Here is a 14,902-nt window from a genome sequence, read left to right on the forward strand (position 1 = left end):
TGTATATTTTCAAGAAGTAGTTAGGTATTGCACTTGGGGCAAAGGAGATCAAAGGATATGGGGGGGCGGGGGGTTGGATCAGGCTATTTATTGGATGATCATAATGAATGGCCTCCTCCTGCCTGCTCAGAATTTCTATGTGTCTATGGATGCGATCTCAATATTCATATTCACAGGATGTGTGCACGTTTACTTTAACTCTGTTATGTGCTCGTTGGTAAACCCAACTTGGGAAAATGTGCTCCAGATGTTCTGATTTTTATTCCTGGGGGGTGGTGGGTGAAGACAGGAATGGGGCTAGCCAACCCCAGAAAATGCTGAGGCAACCGCAGAGGCAGGATATCTAAAAGGCCAGTCTCTGTGCTCTGGCACGATGTGCCAGCTGTAAAAAAACAAAGCAACCTTAGCCCTCACCCCACCACACACTCCCCTTGCCCCATCCATGCCAACCCAAAAACAACCTCTCATCGAAAAAGATCCATTCACTACATTCAAATTCCTTTAACTATTTAATCTCTTGTAACAACAAACATTTATATTCATAGCCCGACATCAAAGACAGTATAACTACTTGGAGCTGTTAATCAAACTGACATGGACTCCGCTGTGATAAAGACGGGTTGTCGAATCAGTCATGCAGCACAAATCACATAACAACCACCCCCAGACTCATGTCAATGGGCAAGTAAAATAGCAAACACTGATTTAAAAAAAAATCCTACAGACCTTTTTCAATTTTAAGGCCAGGAGATATATCTTTCAAAGAGTCAGTGCAGACTCGATGAGCTGAATGGCCTCCTTTTGCACTGTAGAAATTCTAAGATTCTTTGACATGCATAACGTGTAAATAAAAATGTTTGGGAATAAACATACATCAAACCCTGAAAGCATTTGGTCATAGTAAAGCAGTTATCATTGAGAACAAATCAGATACTGAGAGATAATCAAGGAAACTGGATTACAAAATTAGAATAAGTTAAACCAACAACATGCAGATAAACTGGAAAGCCAGTTTTGTAGAATGGCAAGTAGTTTTGGTCCTCAATATCTTGGGTGTAAATGTTTAGAAAGGAAGAATCAAAATTCCAGACTTAAAAAATAAACTTAGTTATGAAGGTTCAGTGGACAAAAATCTGTAAAGTTCTATTCTTTTCCTACAAGAAAGATTTTATATACTCATTTGCAGCTCAATAATTTTCAAACAATGGTCTGAAAGAAATACCTGAATGTGATCGGTAGTTCTGATGCAGTTGGTATATTCTGCTTGGCACTATTACATTGCACTGTTTATTTTCATTCTGATTGGAATCGTGGGCATAATAGAAGAGAGAACGTAGGTCACTGAAGCGGAAAGCAACTCCCTTCATTATGCTTTGAGCTGTGTCACCAGTAAGGAACATAGAATTTGGGTCATTGATGCATTTCATGAGGGTGGCAAGCTCCGCTTGGGTAAAGTCCTGTATTTCATCCCCATATAGTTCGTGAATAGACCATGGCAGTTCATCTGACTTGGATAATCGCAGTGATATGCTGTACAACACGTCTTCCTCATCAAAGTATCTGTACTGTGACTTTATCTGCTGATACAAGCAGAAGAAGCGGTAGATTTCACTTCTGTCCTCTTGGAAATTTGGTGCTCTCTTCTTTCCCAATTTAATATACTGTTCTTCTGTGAGGGAACCTTGAGGACTATTTAAAGCTTCAATAGAACCCTTTAGAAACGATTTGATTTCCTTCCACACTAAGGCTGGATTGAAGTGAGATTTGCCTTTTACCATTTTGGGCCAAAGATCCCGTGCAAATACCTCATAGGTCACAAAGATACGAGGATCAAATTCTTTGGCATGAACCTCTGCAATCCTACGCTCATCATCCAGAAATTCTCCTTCATACTCCTCTTCTTCATCCTCTTCTCCTAAATCTGGTATTGTCATATCTTCCTGAGCAGACCAACCCACAATTATCCTTTTTAGACTGCCGTCTTCATTTCGGGGAAAGAAAGGGTCTGGCAAGGATGCATCAATTAACAGCAGCAATTGTTCTGAGGTTATGAACAGGGGGAAGTTTTCATCCTTAATATCCTGGAGTTTGTGAAACGTTGGCTCTAGAGGTCTGAAGTGACCTGTAGCTTTGGTGGATTTGCTCAGCTCTATAAAGTTTTTCAAGACTTCCTGGCACAGGACATGATTTTTCGTAACAAAGACTTGATGCAGGTGTTCAAGCTTGTTAGCACTACCTGGATTCACCAGCATATCTCCATGGCCATTTGCTAACTCACTGCCACAGCCATCAAATGCTATTCCATTCTGATCCAAAGCACAGCTCTGGTCCACAAATTCCAAATCCTTTTCCTCATCCACAGTATCAGAATAATCTGTCCTGCCATCTATCATTGCTGCTTCCTTTTCACCATCCTCCTTGGCTTCTGTTTTCCTTTTATGCCAGACCTGTCGCACCAACCAAGGGTTTCCAACTTGTGTTTTCTCCCAGTAGAGTTGGAAACGTTTCCAAAGTCTGTACAGACAGCAAGTGGTCTTCCCTGTTCCACTTCGCCCAATCAGAATGATTGCCTGTAATGGCTTAGGGACAAGGTCAATGATTGCATACTCTAATTCTCCCACCCTAAAAGGATACTCAACTCTCGACTCCAGATTAGAAAGGATGTTAAAAGCCATATTGGTGCTAAAGCTATGAAACTTCATTATGTTATACTCTGTCTCAACTGCACTAGCAGGTGGGAAGTATTCAGGTACTTTTTCTTTTCGTTGTTTCCAATCAACACATTCCACAAAGATCAATGGGATTCTCTTTTGGACATTTAAATTTGAGGTAAGCACAGCTTTGGTTATCCCTTTAAGCTTCTTCCGGAGGATGCAGTTTTGCCCACGGTCGTAAGAACTACAGATCATATCCAATGCACGATTGAGTTTATTGTGGTCTAGGATGATATCCCAGATTCGAATAATCTCACTGTATACCCTTCCTGTGACTCTTTCTTGAGGGTGAAAAGAAAGCTCTGATTGAAAAATCACCTCTGGCTTTTCACTATAGCGAGGGGAAAAGTCCACTGCTAGTTCCCAAAGCATTCTCGCTCCTTTGTCAAGTTTAGCTTCGTAAAGCTTGATGGGGCAGTTTAGGTGCTTGAGTGGTTTCTGGAGGCTCTGAGTCCACTCTCCATTGCCAAGTTGCCGAATCACCTTCACAGTTTTTGTTTTCATGTGCTGTGGAACGTCTCGGCAACTGAGCTTTTTTAGCAATTCTGATGTACACTCAATCTCCCATGTCATATTATCAAAATCCAGGTCTTGTAAATCAGTCACTTCTTCAGGTCTTGGATCTTGTTGCACTGTATCACAGTCTGAATCTTCTGTGGCCCCATTCAACATTACAGCGTCAAGATTGTCAATATTTTGCAAAGAGCCAGTTTCAAGAATTAAAGCTCTCGTCTCCGAAGTCCGAGTTGAACCACTGAACAAAGTGTTGGCAAAGGGTAGATTGGAAGGATTTGCTTCCGTCGATGTCTCAATCACATTAAGTTGTTGGATCATTTTGGTAATTTCATTCACTAGGATTTCTTCGGAAGTCCAAGCAATGCTTGGCTCATCCACTTGATGAGAAGCCTCACAGGAGCCATTAAGGTGAGGCAGCTCATCAGGCTGTGAACTCTCTAAAGACTCAGCCTTCTGGTGAGAAAGTCGCTTTCTGCCCACTGCATTCTTCACACTCTTTGAAGTCCGTGACTTTTGACTCTGGTCATTTTGTTCTCTCTTCTTTCGATTTCGTGATATTGCTTTATTCCACATGGTGGACCGTGGATCATCTTTTTTAATTTTGTACGTAAAGAGTTTTCCTTCCTTGTTTTTTATCTTGCTGTTGATTTCAAACCTGGTTATTAGATCGATAATTTCTTCGTGATTTTTAGAATAGGGTTTGTGAAATAAAATGTGCAGCAAGGTATTTCCATTGTTATCCTGAGAGTTGGGATTGAGATACGGAAAATTAGCTGCATCAGAGCTGTACTTGTCCAACAGATATTTCAGTATGTGCAAACCAAACTCATCTGCAAGGGAAACACAAAATATTTTAACACTAATTAGACATGCCAACAGTCCAGAGTCAATCCACACAAATGGCATTTATAGCATAGAATGTACAAAAAACGCAAGAATGTGTTTTCCACTACAAATCACCGAACCTAAACTCACTCTCCTGCTCACACTGTTAACACTTTTAAAATTCCTATTATAAAAACAATTATTTAATTCCTTTCATGTGTTTATAGACTGTGCTTCAACAATGCTTCGTGGCACAGAATTCTACATTCCAAACATCCTCTGTGTAAAGGCATTAGACTTTTGGGCACATGTTCAAATCTGATCACGGTAGCTGGTGGAATTTAAATTCAATAACTCTGGAATTGATAGCTAATCTCGGTAATGATGACCACAAAACTATCAATTGTTCTGAAACACCATCTGGTTCCCTAATCTCCATTCGGGAAAGAAATCTGCTGTCCTTAACCTGATCTGGCCTATACGAGATTCCAGACCCACAGCAATGTGGTTGACTACCTTCATAAGCCACTCGGTTCATGGATAATTAGGCATGGGCAATAAATGCTGGCCTTATCAGCGGAAGTAACATCCTCGTGGATCTATTTGCAGGTTTATAACCTGCTCAAAATGGAATGCCCATGACTATAAATAGCAGTCTAACTTAGATCCTACTTCATGTAGGAGTAATGGATTAGGTCAACCTTGCTCCAGTCAAATGCCCTCCCATCTCTTATTTCCTCCTTTAAGGCAGTGATACCACTAAACACTCATTTTGGGCTCAGGGAGGGAAAACAGTGGAAGAGGGTTAACTTTCCCAGACTGCTTTTAAAATGAAGTAATAAGAATATTGACATTGTGCAGCACCTCCTGGTCAAGGAAGGAATGGAATCCAAAGACCCTGTAAGCAAGTACCCCGTAAGCAAGCTAAAGTCTTGTAGAAGTTTCAAATTAGCCTCTTGATTTTACATTCAATAAATATACAAAAAAAGATTCAGTTTGTCTCTGGGATTGGGTAGACCACTTGAAGAGACCCCCGAAAATAAAATTAGAAATACATAATGATACAGACAGTATTTAGGTTCACTTTCATGAAATGGCAACTCTTTGGTGATGTACAAGTTTGAGCTTTTTTGTGCCTGCTTAAATTAGGAAATTTCTCAACTGGGATTAAAACCTTAAAATTCCACAGTGGTCTTTGGGAGTTTAGGCAGGAGACCAGCAGAACTTTGAGGAAAATGGCAGAGATCTGGCAGGATCCCCACCAGTTACACTACAAGCAAAATGTCAGGGTCACGAGAGTTTGAAATAAGAGAGTAGTAAATACTACCCCAGTTGACTGGGCCTTTATTCACTGGAATTTAGAAGAAGGAGGAATATCATTGAAACGTATAAAATTCTGACAGGGTTGGGCAGACTGGATGCAGGGATGTTGTTTCCTCTGGTCGAGGGGTCTAGAACAAGGGGTCATAGTCTTAGGATATGGGGAGGCGTTTAAGGACCGAGATGAGTAGAAACCTCTTCATTTAAGAGGGTGGTGAACCTGTGAAATTCTCTAACACTAAGGCTGTGGAGGCCTAGTCTCTGAACATGGTAAAGAAGGTTCATCATTGAACAGTGCAAGAAGAGAGTCATAACACAGCATTCACTCACGTTCATCACTGAACAGTGTAAGATGAGTTACACAGCATTCACTAGGCTCGAGGGGTATGGGGAGAGTACGGAGTATGCTATGGTGCTGCAAACTTGAAAGGCCTACTCGTGCTCCTATTTTCCATGTTTCTATATTTTCTATATGTTTGGCTAACTACTCTTCCAATAAATCACCTGTCACTTTCAAAGCTATAATGAAAGAGAACTAGTTTGAGTCATGTTGAGATCAAAAAGGAGGTATTGGAGTTCTTGAAAAACATTAAGGTAGACAAGTCCCCAGGGCCTGATGGGATATATCCCAGAATGCTGAGAGAAGCAGGGGTCCCAGAGGATTGGAGAATAGCCAATGTTGTTCCTTTGGTTAAGAAGGGTAGCAAGAATAATCCAGGCAATTACAGGCCGGTGAGCCTTACATCAGTGGTAGGGAAATTATTGGAGAGGATTCTTCGAGACAGGATTTATTCCCACTTGGAAATAAGTGGACGTATTAGTGAGAGGCAACATGGTTCTGTGAAGGGGAGGTCGTGTCTCATGACTTTGACCGAGTTTTTCGAGGAAGTGACGAAGGTGATTGATGAGGGTAGGGCAGTGGATGTTGTCTACATGGACTTCAGTAAGGCCTTTGACAAGGTCCCTCATGGCAGACTGGTGCAGGAGGTAAAGTCACATGGGATCAGAGGTGAGCTGGCAAGGTGGATACTAAACTGGCTCGGGCAAAGAAGACAGAGGGTAGCAGTGGAAGGGTGCGTTTCTGAATGGAGGGCTGTGACAAGTGGTGTTCCTCAGGGATCAGTGCTGGGACCTTTGCTGTTTATAATATATATATATATAAATGATTTGGAGGAAAATGTAACTGGATTGATTGGTAAGTTTGCAGACGACACAAAAGTTGGTGGATTTGCGGATAGCGATGAGGACCATCAGAGGATACAGCAAGATATAGATCAGTTGGAGACTTGGGTGGAGAGATGGCAGATGGAGTTTAATCCGGACAAATGTGAGGTAATGCATTTTGGAAGATCTAATACAGATAGGAAATATACAGTAAATGGCAGAACCCTTAAGAGTATTGATAGGCAAAGGGATCTGGGTGTACAGGTACGCAGGTCATTGAAAGTGGCAATGCAGGTGGAAAAGGTAGTCAAGAAGGCATACGGCATGCTTGCCTTCATTGGCCGGGGCATTGAGTTTAAAAATTAGCAAGTCATGTTGACGCTTCATAGAACCTTAGTTAGGCCGCGCTTGGAACATAGTGTTCAATTCTGGTCGCCACACTACCGGAAGGATGGGAGGCTTTGGAGAGGGTACAGAAAAGATTTACCAGGATGTTGCCTGGTATGGAGGGCATTAGCTATGAGGAGAGGTTGGAGAAACTTGGTTTGTTCTCACTGGAGCGACGGAGGTTGAGAGGAGACCGGATAGAAGTCTACAAGATTATGAGAGACATGGACAGAGTGGATAGTCAGAAGCATTTTCCCATGGTGGAAGAATCAATTACTAGGGGGCACAGGTTTAAGGTGCGTGGGGCAAGGTTTAAAGGAGATGTACGAGGCAGATTTTTTACACAGAGAGTAGTGGGTGCCTGGAACTCATTGCTGGGGGAGGTTGTGGAAGTGGATACGGTAGTGACTTTTAAGGGGTGTCTTGACAAGTACATGAATAGGATGGGAATAGAGGGATATGGTTCCTAGAAGGGTATGGGGTTTTAGTTAAGTTGGGCAGCATGGTCGGTGCAGGCTTGGAGGGCCGAAGGGCCTGTTCCTGTGCTGTAATTTTCTTTGTTCTTTGTTCCTAGGTCCTCCGTTACTACACTCTTTAGAAATGTGCCATTCTGTCTATTTTGCTTTTCCGTATTCCATCAACCAAAATGCCATCACCTCACATTTCTCTGTATTAAATTCTATTTGCCACTTATCGGCCCACACTCTAGCCTATGTCCTTTTGCAGTCGATTTGTACCATCCTCATTGTTTGCCACATCTCCAAATTTAATATCATCAGCACATTTCAAAAATTTACTGTGCATTGCAATATTCAAGTTATTTATCTATCAAAAACAGTGATCTCAGCACCAAACCTTGGAGAACATTACCATTTGAAATTCCCCAGCCTGAAAAAACAGCCATCTACCACAATTCACTGTTTTCTGTCCTTAAGCCATTTTTAAAAATCTAAGTTGACACTGATCCACCTATTACATGAGGCTCAATTTTGCTTAACCACCCTTTAATGTGACACTTGATCAAACCTAAACCATTTAAATTCCTTTATTCATATTTCTGTTTTAATTATTATTTTAAGAATTCTAGTGAAGCAGATTTAGAATGCACAAGTGAGTTCACATTTATAGCTACACCTTTTTTGTCGAGAACAATAGAAACTGCTGCATGAAGGGGCGTGTCGCCTTTAGTGAGAGTTAGATCCTGCGGATTCACCCCATTGATTAGCAAGAGATACACAAGTCCGAAGTCCTCTTTTTTCAACAACAGCTGCATTGGACTTTCTTTACTACCAACTCCACAGGGAGAGGCTGCAAAAAAATGGAATTCTAGATCAGTAACTGCAATGGAAAAATTGGAGGGAAGAAAAAAAACCACTTACATTTATAGTGTGTTTTATGGCTTCATGATGTCCAATGCCTTTTACAGCCAATGAAGTACTTCTAATGTATAGTCACTGTTGAAATGTAGGAAGCTATTGAATAAGAGTATGTTTACATTTAACTAACCTCCATTGTCTATTAAATTCTGCAGAAGCCATTTGCTGTTCTCTTGCTGGTCAAGATTAACAATGATGGTGCAAAGATCCATACCCATGAGGTCACATTTCAGAACAGGCCTTTTGTTTTGCTTTTCGTTACTTCTCCCAGTTAATAAGAGCAAGGCATCACGCCATCTACGTCTGTGAAGAAGCTGCTTGATCAATCTGCTTGCAACCTTACACTCAACATCCCATAAAGCAGATGTGTTAATCTCTGCAAAACAATGAAGAAAACTATTCAATTGGAGACAAGAAGCTAAATACAGTTATTTCAAAACAACGAAGATCAAAATGCTCGGGTACTTCTTTCTCTTTGATAACATTTCAGTTCAGTAGACACCTGAAGATGGTAAGCATAGTTAACTTTCATTTGACACTTGGGACTCGTCTTGCCCAAAATAAAACTTCATCTGCACTGTTGTTCCTTGAATGAGCAGAGCTGTACTAGACAGAAGGCTATCGTGGATGAGGCCATCTATTTTAAATTATGTACATGAAATTAGTTGACGGTATTGAGAAAGGTGAAATGTGCACACAACTTAGACATGGGCTGGAATTCTCCAATCTCATATACCCTTCTGCCGCTGCCAGAGGAATGGAGAATTTGGCGCTCAGCCAAATCTCCGTTCATAGCAGCAGGAGCAGAGAATCCCAGCACGGGCGAGGTCAGAGCATCCGGCCCATGATCTTTACTAATTTAATACATAGATCCATTTTCCTCTTTAATTGGGTAACTCTGGGCCTTCTCAACATTCTCAATGAAGTCGGGAATGGGTTAATGAACTTTGTCACACTTAAGCATTAAGACCCGAATTCTGTGATTTTGTTGAGAACACTGCAGAGTTCATGTTTTTGTCAGAGTTCGGTGTTTTTCATGTCCATTTTCAGATTTTAAGAAGGAGCAATCATGATTGAGAATGCACAAGAAGCCAGAATTAGAGGGGTACAGATATCTTGATGAGTTGTGCATTCATCATCCCTGATTTTAATAGCTCAATTATTGGTGGCCATGTCTTCAGTTGCCTGCCCTAACCTATCTCACCTCCTTTACACAACTCCTTAAATGTCCTAAATCTTTGATCAAGCTTTTGATCATCAGAAGCAATATTTCCTATGTGTATCAGTGTGATATTTTGTTTTATAACACTCCTTTTGAAACACCTTGGAAAATTTATTATGTTGAAGGTGTTACATAAAAATCAATAGCAATTGTGAACACTCATTTCAGGTTTTTTGAGGATGTAACTTGAAGGGTAGATACAGGGGAACCATGCATGTAGTATATTTATATTTTCAAAAGGCATTTGGTAAGGTGCCAAGCCAAAAAAAGGGTTCATGAGATTAACATGGATGGAAAATTGGTTACAGAATAAGAACAGATTATTTGAAGGTATGCTGGGCACAGCTTGCATGAAGTCCTGTTTCCTTCTTGATGAATGGCATGCTTTGTCTGTATAGCACACAAGAAATAATACTTTTCACTGTGCGCTAATACATGTGACAATAATAAATCAAATCAAATACAGATTAGAAATAAATGGGTTCTTTTATGATTGGGCTATTATTAATGGTGGGCTATTACTAATGGATCAAAGAACAAAGAAAGAACAAAGAACAGTACAGCACAGGAACAGGCCCTTCGGCCCTCCAAGCCTGCACTGATCACGTTGTCCTATCTAGACCAACTGTTTGTATCCCTCTATTCCCCGTCTGTTCATGGGTCTATCCCAATATGTCTTAAATGTCGCTAATGTATCTGCCTAAACCACCCCACTTAGCAGTGCATTCCAGGCCACCACCACCCTCTGTGTAAAAAAACCTCCCCCCGCACATCTCCACTGTATCTTGAACTTGTGCCCCCTTGTAATTGTCATTTCTGCCCTGAGAAAAAGCTTCCAACTGTTCATCCCATCTATACCCCTTATAATTTTATGAACTTCTATCAGGTCGCCCCTCAGCCTCCGTCTTTCCAGGGAGAATAATCCCAGTTTATTCAATCTTTCCTCATAACTGATACACTCCATACCAGGCAACATTCTGGTAAACATTTTCTGTACTCTCCAAACCCTCCACGTCTTTAGAACAGTACAGCACAGGAAACAGGCCCTTCGGCCCTCCTCTGGTAGTGTGGTGACCAGAATTGGACACAGTATTCTAAATATGGCCCAACCAACATTTTATATAACTGTATCATAATTTGCCAACTTTTATACTTGATGCCCCGTCCAATGAAGACAAGTATGCCATATGCTTTTGAAGGAGGAAATTTTCCAGAAAACCATATTTTGTATCATCAAACATATTTACTTATTGGACTAATTGGCACCACTCATAACGGGCCAACAATGCAGAGGGGCACCCCCGGATGGATATTCGATCGGGTCCCCCCCTGCACAGCTGAGAGACTCGCGAATTTCAAAGACTACGGAAGATCCCTAATCTGCCTAGCAACAGCGCGCAGCTGCATTTTAAACTGGCCAAGGACGATCAAGATCTCTACGAAACGAGACATAGAGTGGGTTATCAAAACCAAGCTATCACTGAAATATTACAAATTCGGCCAAGGCAGACATAAACATCTGATAAACTAAGATATAAAAATAAAAGATTAGAATGAAATACTCCAGACATCCAACAGGACAGGATGACATTAACACTCAATCTCACAAGCAGGAAACACAGACACGAAACAATAAGATCAATTCAGATAAGAGGACACATAGAGAAGATAATGGGAAATGCATTTAGATACCGGGGCAGGACCAAGTAATCCCATTAACATGAACACACACCATACAAATGCTAATCGATAAAACTTCCTGGGGACTTTTTAAACTGATAGACCATTTTAATACATAAGATAACACACATATAGCCAATGTTCCCGCTCAAATTAAATGTTCCCGCTCGAATTTGAAACTCTATAAAGATACACCGCTGATGTGATTTGATTGAGATCGAGCTGACCAGCCCACTGTTACGGAGCGGGTTATGTTGGATCTCCCTAGGATCCTAGCAATTGTACAATAAAGACACGCTTTGAACCTTGATTTGCGACTCAACTTCTATTCTGCACTGGTAAAGGGATATTTCCCTACAACACTTTCTTCACCACCTTTTCCACCTGTGTTGCCATTTTTAAGGATCTGTGGACCTGCACACCCAGATCTCTCTGTATGTCTATGCTCCTGAGGGTTCTGTCATTTATTTTATAGCTTCCACCTGAATTGGATCTACCAAAATGCATCACCTCGCATTTGTCCGGATTAAATTCCATCTGCCGTTTCTCCGTCCAATTTTCCTGTCTATCTATATCCTGCTGTATTCTCTGACAATCCTCATCGCTATCCGCAACTCCATCAATCTTATCATCCGCAAACTTGCTAATCAGACCAGCTACGTTTTCTTCCAAGTCATTTATATATATATATTACAAACAGCAGAGGTCCCAGCACTGATCCCGGCGGAACACCACTAGTTGCAGACCTCCATTCAGAAAAACACCCTCCCATCTCTACCCTCTATGGCCAAGCCAGTTCTGAATCCATCTAGCTAGTTCACCCCTGATCCCGTGTGATTTAATCTTTTACACCAGCCTGCTATGAGCGACCTTGTCAAACGCTTTACTAAAGTCCACGTAGACAACATCCACAGCCCTTCCCTCGTCAATCATTTTTGTCATCTCCTCAAAAAACTCAGTTAAATTAGTGAGACATGACCTCCCTCATACAAAACCATGCTATCTGTTGCTAATAAGACTATTTAGTTCCAAATATGTATAGCTCCTATCTCATAAGAATCTTCTCTACTGTATCAGTACTGGGGGCTCAGATATTTACAATCCAAATAAAACCACAGAATAATGTATCCAAGTTTGCTAACAATATAAAGCTCTGTAGGAAAATTAAGTTTTGAGAAGGTCACAAAGTCTGTAACCGATATAGGTAACTTAAATGAGTGGGCAAGAAGATGTATCTGTGCAAAAGTGCAAGGTTATTCGCTTTGATAATAAGAACAGAAAAACACAAGCGATCTTACCAGAGTGTGGCAGAGTGTAGGTTCGGACGAGAAAAATGGTGTTTCTCCCGAAACAGGTCCATTTTCTCCAAATTTTATCACATTGTCAAAAAAAACAGCTGAGCGAGTTTCACACCTTTATGGAGGGGGGGCAGGGCCTAAACACACCAGCAAAACCCAGGTGCACAGATTTCTGGGTGCCCCGATAAGAACATGAATGATCCTCCTCCCCCTCAGCCCATCATTGAGGTCTCAGGGACTCCCTCAACCCCGATCGAAGTCAACATTCACTCCCCCACCCCCCATCCGAATAGGCACATGTTTCCCGCACAACCCCAATCAAAGTCAGCATTCACACCTTCACCCCCGCCACCGGATCTGAGTTAATGCCAGCACCGTCCCCCTTCCCTCTCCCCCCATGCAGTCAGTGCCAACAACACCCCCTTTCCCCTTGAACATCAGACCCCCTTCATCCCCAAACCCCCCACACAAAGGCACCCATTCCATCCCATCACCCCCCCCCCCCCTTCACCGCATCCCCAGCTCTCATGTCTGCTCCCAGCCACCACCACATACAAATAAAACATCACCCCATGATGTTCCCACTGGGTTCTGCTCCTGATGTGGAGATGCCGGCGTTGGACTGGGGTAAACACAGTAAGAAGTTTAACAACACCAGGTTAAAGTCCAACAGGTTTATTTGGTAGCAAAAGCCACACAAGCTTTCGAGGCTCTGAGCCCCTTCTTCAGGTGAGTGGGAATTCTGTTCACAAACAGAACTTATAAGACACAGACTCAATTTACATGAATAATGGTTGGAATGCGAATACTTACAACTAATCCAGTCTTTAAGAAACAAAACAATGGGAGTGGAGAGAGCATCAAGACAGGTTAAAAAGATGTGTATTGTCTCCAGACAAGACAGCCAGTGAAACTCTGCAGGTCCACGCAACTGTGGGAGTTACAAATAGTGTGACATAAATTCTGATTCTAGGATCGCATGATAAAGACTCAGGAGGAAAAAAGCAGAAATATTTATGTGAAATAGTGTGACATAAACCCAATATCCCGGTTGAGGCCGTCCTTGTGTGTGCGGAACCTGGCTATCAGGTTCCGCACACACAAGGACGGCCTCAACCGGGATATTGGGTTTATGTCACACTATTTCACATAAATATTTCTGCTTTTTTCCTCCTGAGTCTTTATCATGCGATCCTAGAATCAGAATTTATGTCACACTATTTGTAACTCCCACAGTTGCGTGGACCTGCAGAGTTTCACTGGCTGTCTTGTCTGGAGACAATACACATCTTTTTAACCTGTCTTGATGCTCTCTCCACTCCCATTGTTTTGTTTCTTAAAGACTGGATTAGTTGTAAGTATTCGCATTCCAACCATTATTCATGTAAATTGAGTCTGTGTCTTATAAGTTCTGTTTGTGAACAGAATTCCCACTCACCTGAAGAAGGGGCTCAGAGCCTCGAAAGCTTGTGTGGCTTTTGCTACCAAATAAACCTGTTGGACTTTAACCTGGTGTTGTTAAACTTCTTACTGTATTCTGCTCCTGACACAGGTTGACACAACCAGGTCGGCACTGGTACAGACTCTGATTCACCAGAAGTCAAAAAGTCCAGATATTATAAAAAATAATTGTAAATCAGATTATTTAGTTTGTTCTGATGTTTGGTTTACAGTTATAAAATATGACCTACCTGACAGGGTGGACAGCTGTTGTAGAAATACCTGGACTTGAGCTTGGGCCAACAAGTCCTTACAAGATTCCTCTCTTTCCGAGTTGCAAAACTGCACAAACTGTTCAACAGCTTCTTCAAATGTCTCAGCTGCACAAGAAGATTCACTCTCCTCCACATGGTTTGCTGCTTCTACATAAATGATCAAATTTTAACAAATATTTTCAACTGCTGCAATTTCAGCTAATTTTATATGAAAGAGGATGTCAGTTATCCAACAGCTCGGTACCTTGGAATTCCGGGTCTGTCACGGTTACCAAGCAACATCCAGTGATAAAATTGACTGCTTTAAAGTTTTTATTTTTCTTCAGGTAATCAGTTGGAACTTTTTTCCTTCTATCAGGAATACTGGGATTTGCTCCGAACTGTATTAAGAGTTGCACATCTTCGGTCTGAGCTATAACAAAAACAGCAAGTGATTGGAAAAAATGAGCGCTTCTGAAGCATTGCCTTTGGGTTCTGGAAAGTAAACAAATGCTTCAACTGCATCTGACAGGAAAAAGGGATGTACCATTAGCAACTGGAAATCATTTAATCCTTTGCAATTACAGCTGACAAGTTTAATTCCACTGAGCACCTTGGGCGAGATTTGGAGCCCATTCACTGTGGGCACAAATCCTGTTATGGCCGCTAAATCTCATGTGGGGGCCATAATGGGATTTGTGCCACA

At 41.6% G+C, this 14,902-nt stretch overlaps 1 protein-coding gene across 7 annotated transcripts in view; it reads right to left on the reverse strand.

The window, feature by feature from the left end:
* Positions 1-14,902, reverse strand: part of LOC144495883 (TPR and ankyrin repeat-containing protein 1-like) — a 112,892-nt gene that overhangs the window by 32,770 nt on the left and 65,220 nt on the right. For 6 of the 7 annotated variants that reach the window (XM_078216610.1, XM_078216608.1, XM_078216605.1 and 3 more), the window contains 5 exons: positions 14,462-14,629; positions 14,194-14,364; positions 8,433-8,678; positions 8,061-8,234; positions 1,223-4,060 (listed from right to left, as the gene is read on the reverse strand). In XM_078216610.1, coding sequence (XP_078072736.1) covers positions 1,223-4,060; positions 8,061-8,234; positions 8,433-8,678; positions 14,194-14,364; positions 14,462-14,629 — 3,597 coding nt within the window. The remainder of the gene's footprint in view (positions 1-1,222; positions 4,061-8,060; positions 8,235-8,432; positions 8,679-14,193; positions 14,365-14,461; positions 14,630-14,902) is intronic. The other variant, XM_078216611.1, reaches the window with a different exon arrangement.

Source organism: Mustelus asterias, chromosome 7, assembly GCF_964213995.1.
Source record: "Mustelus asterias chromosome 7, sMusAst1.hap1.1, whole genome shotgun sequence".
NCBI lineage: Eukaryota > Metazoa > Chordata > Chondrichthyes > Carcharhiniformes > Triakidae > Mustelus > Mustelus asterias.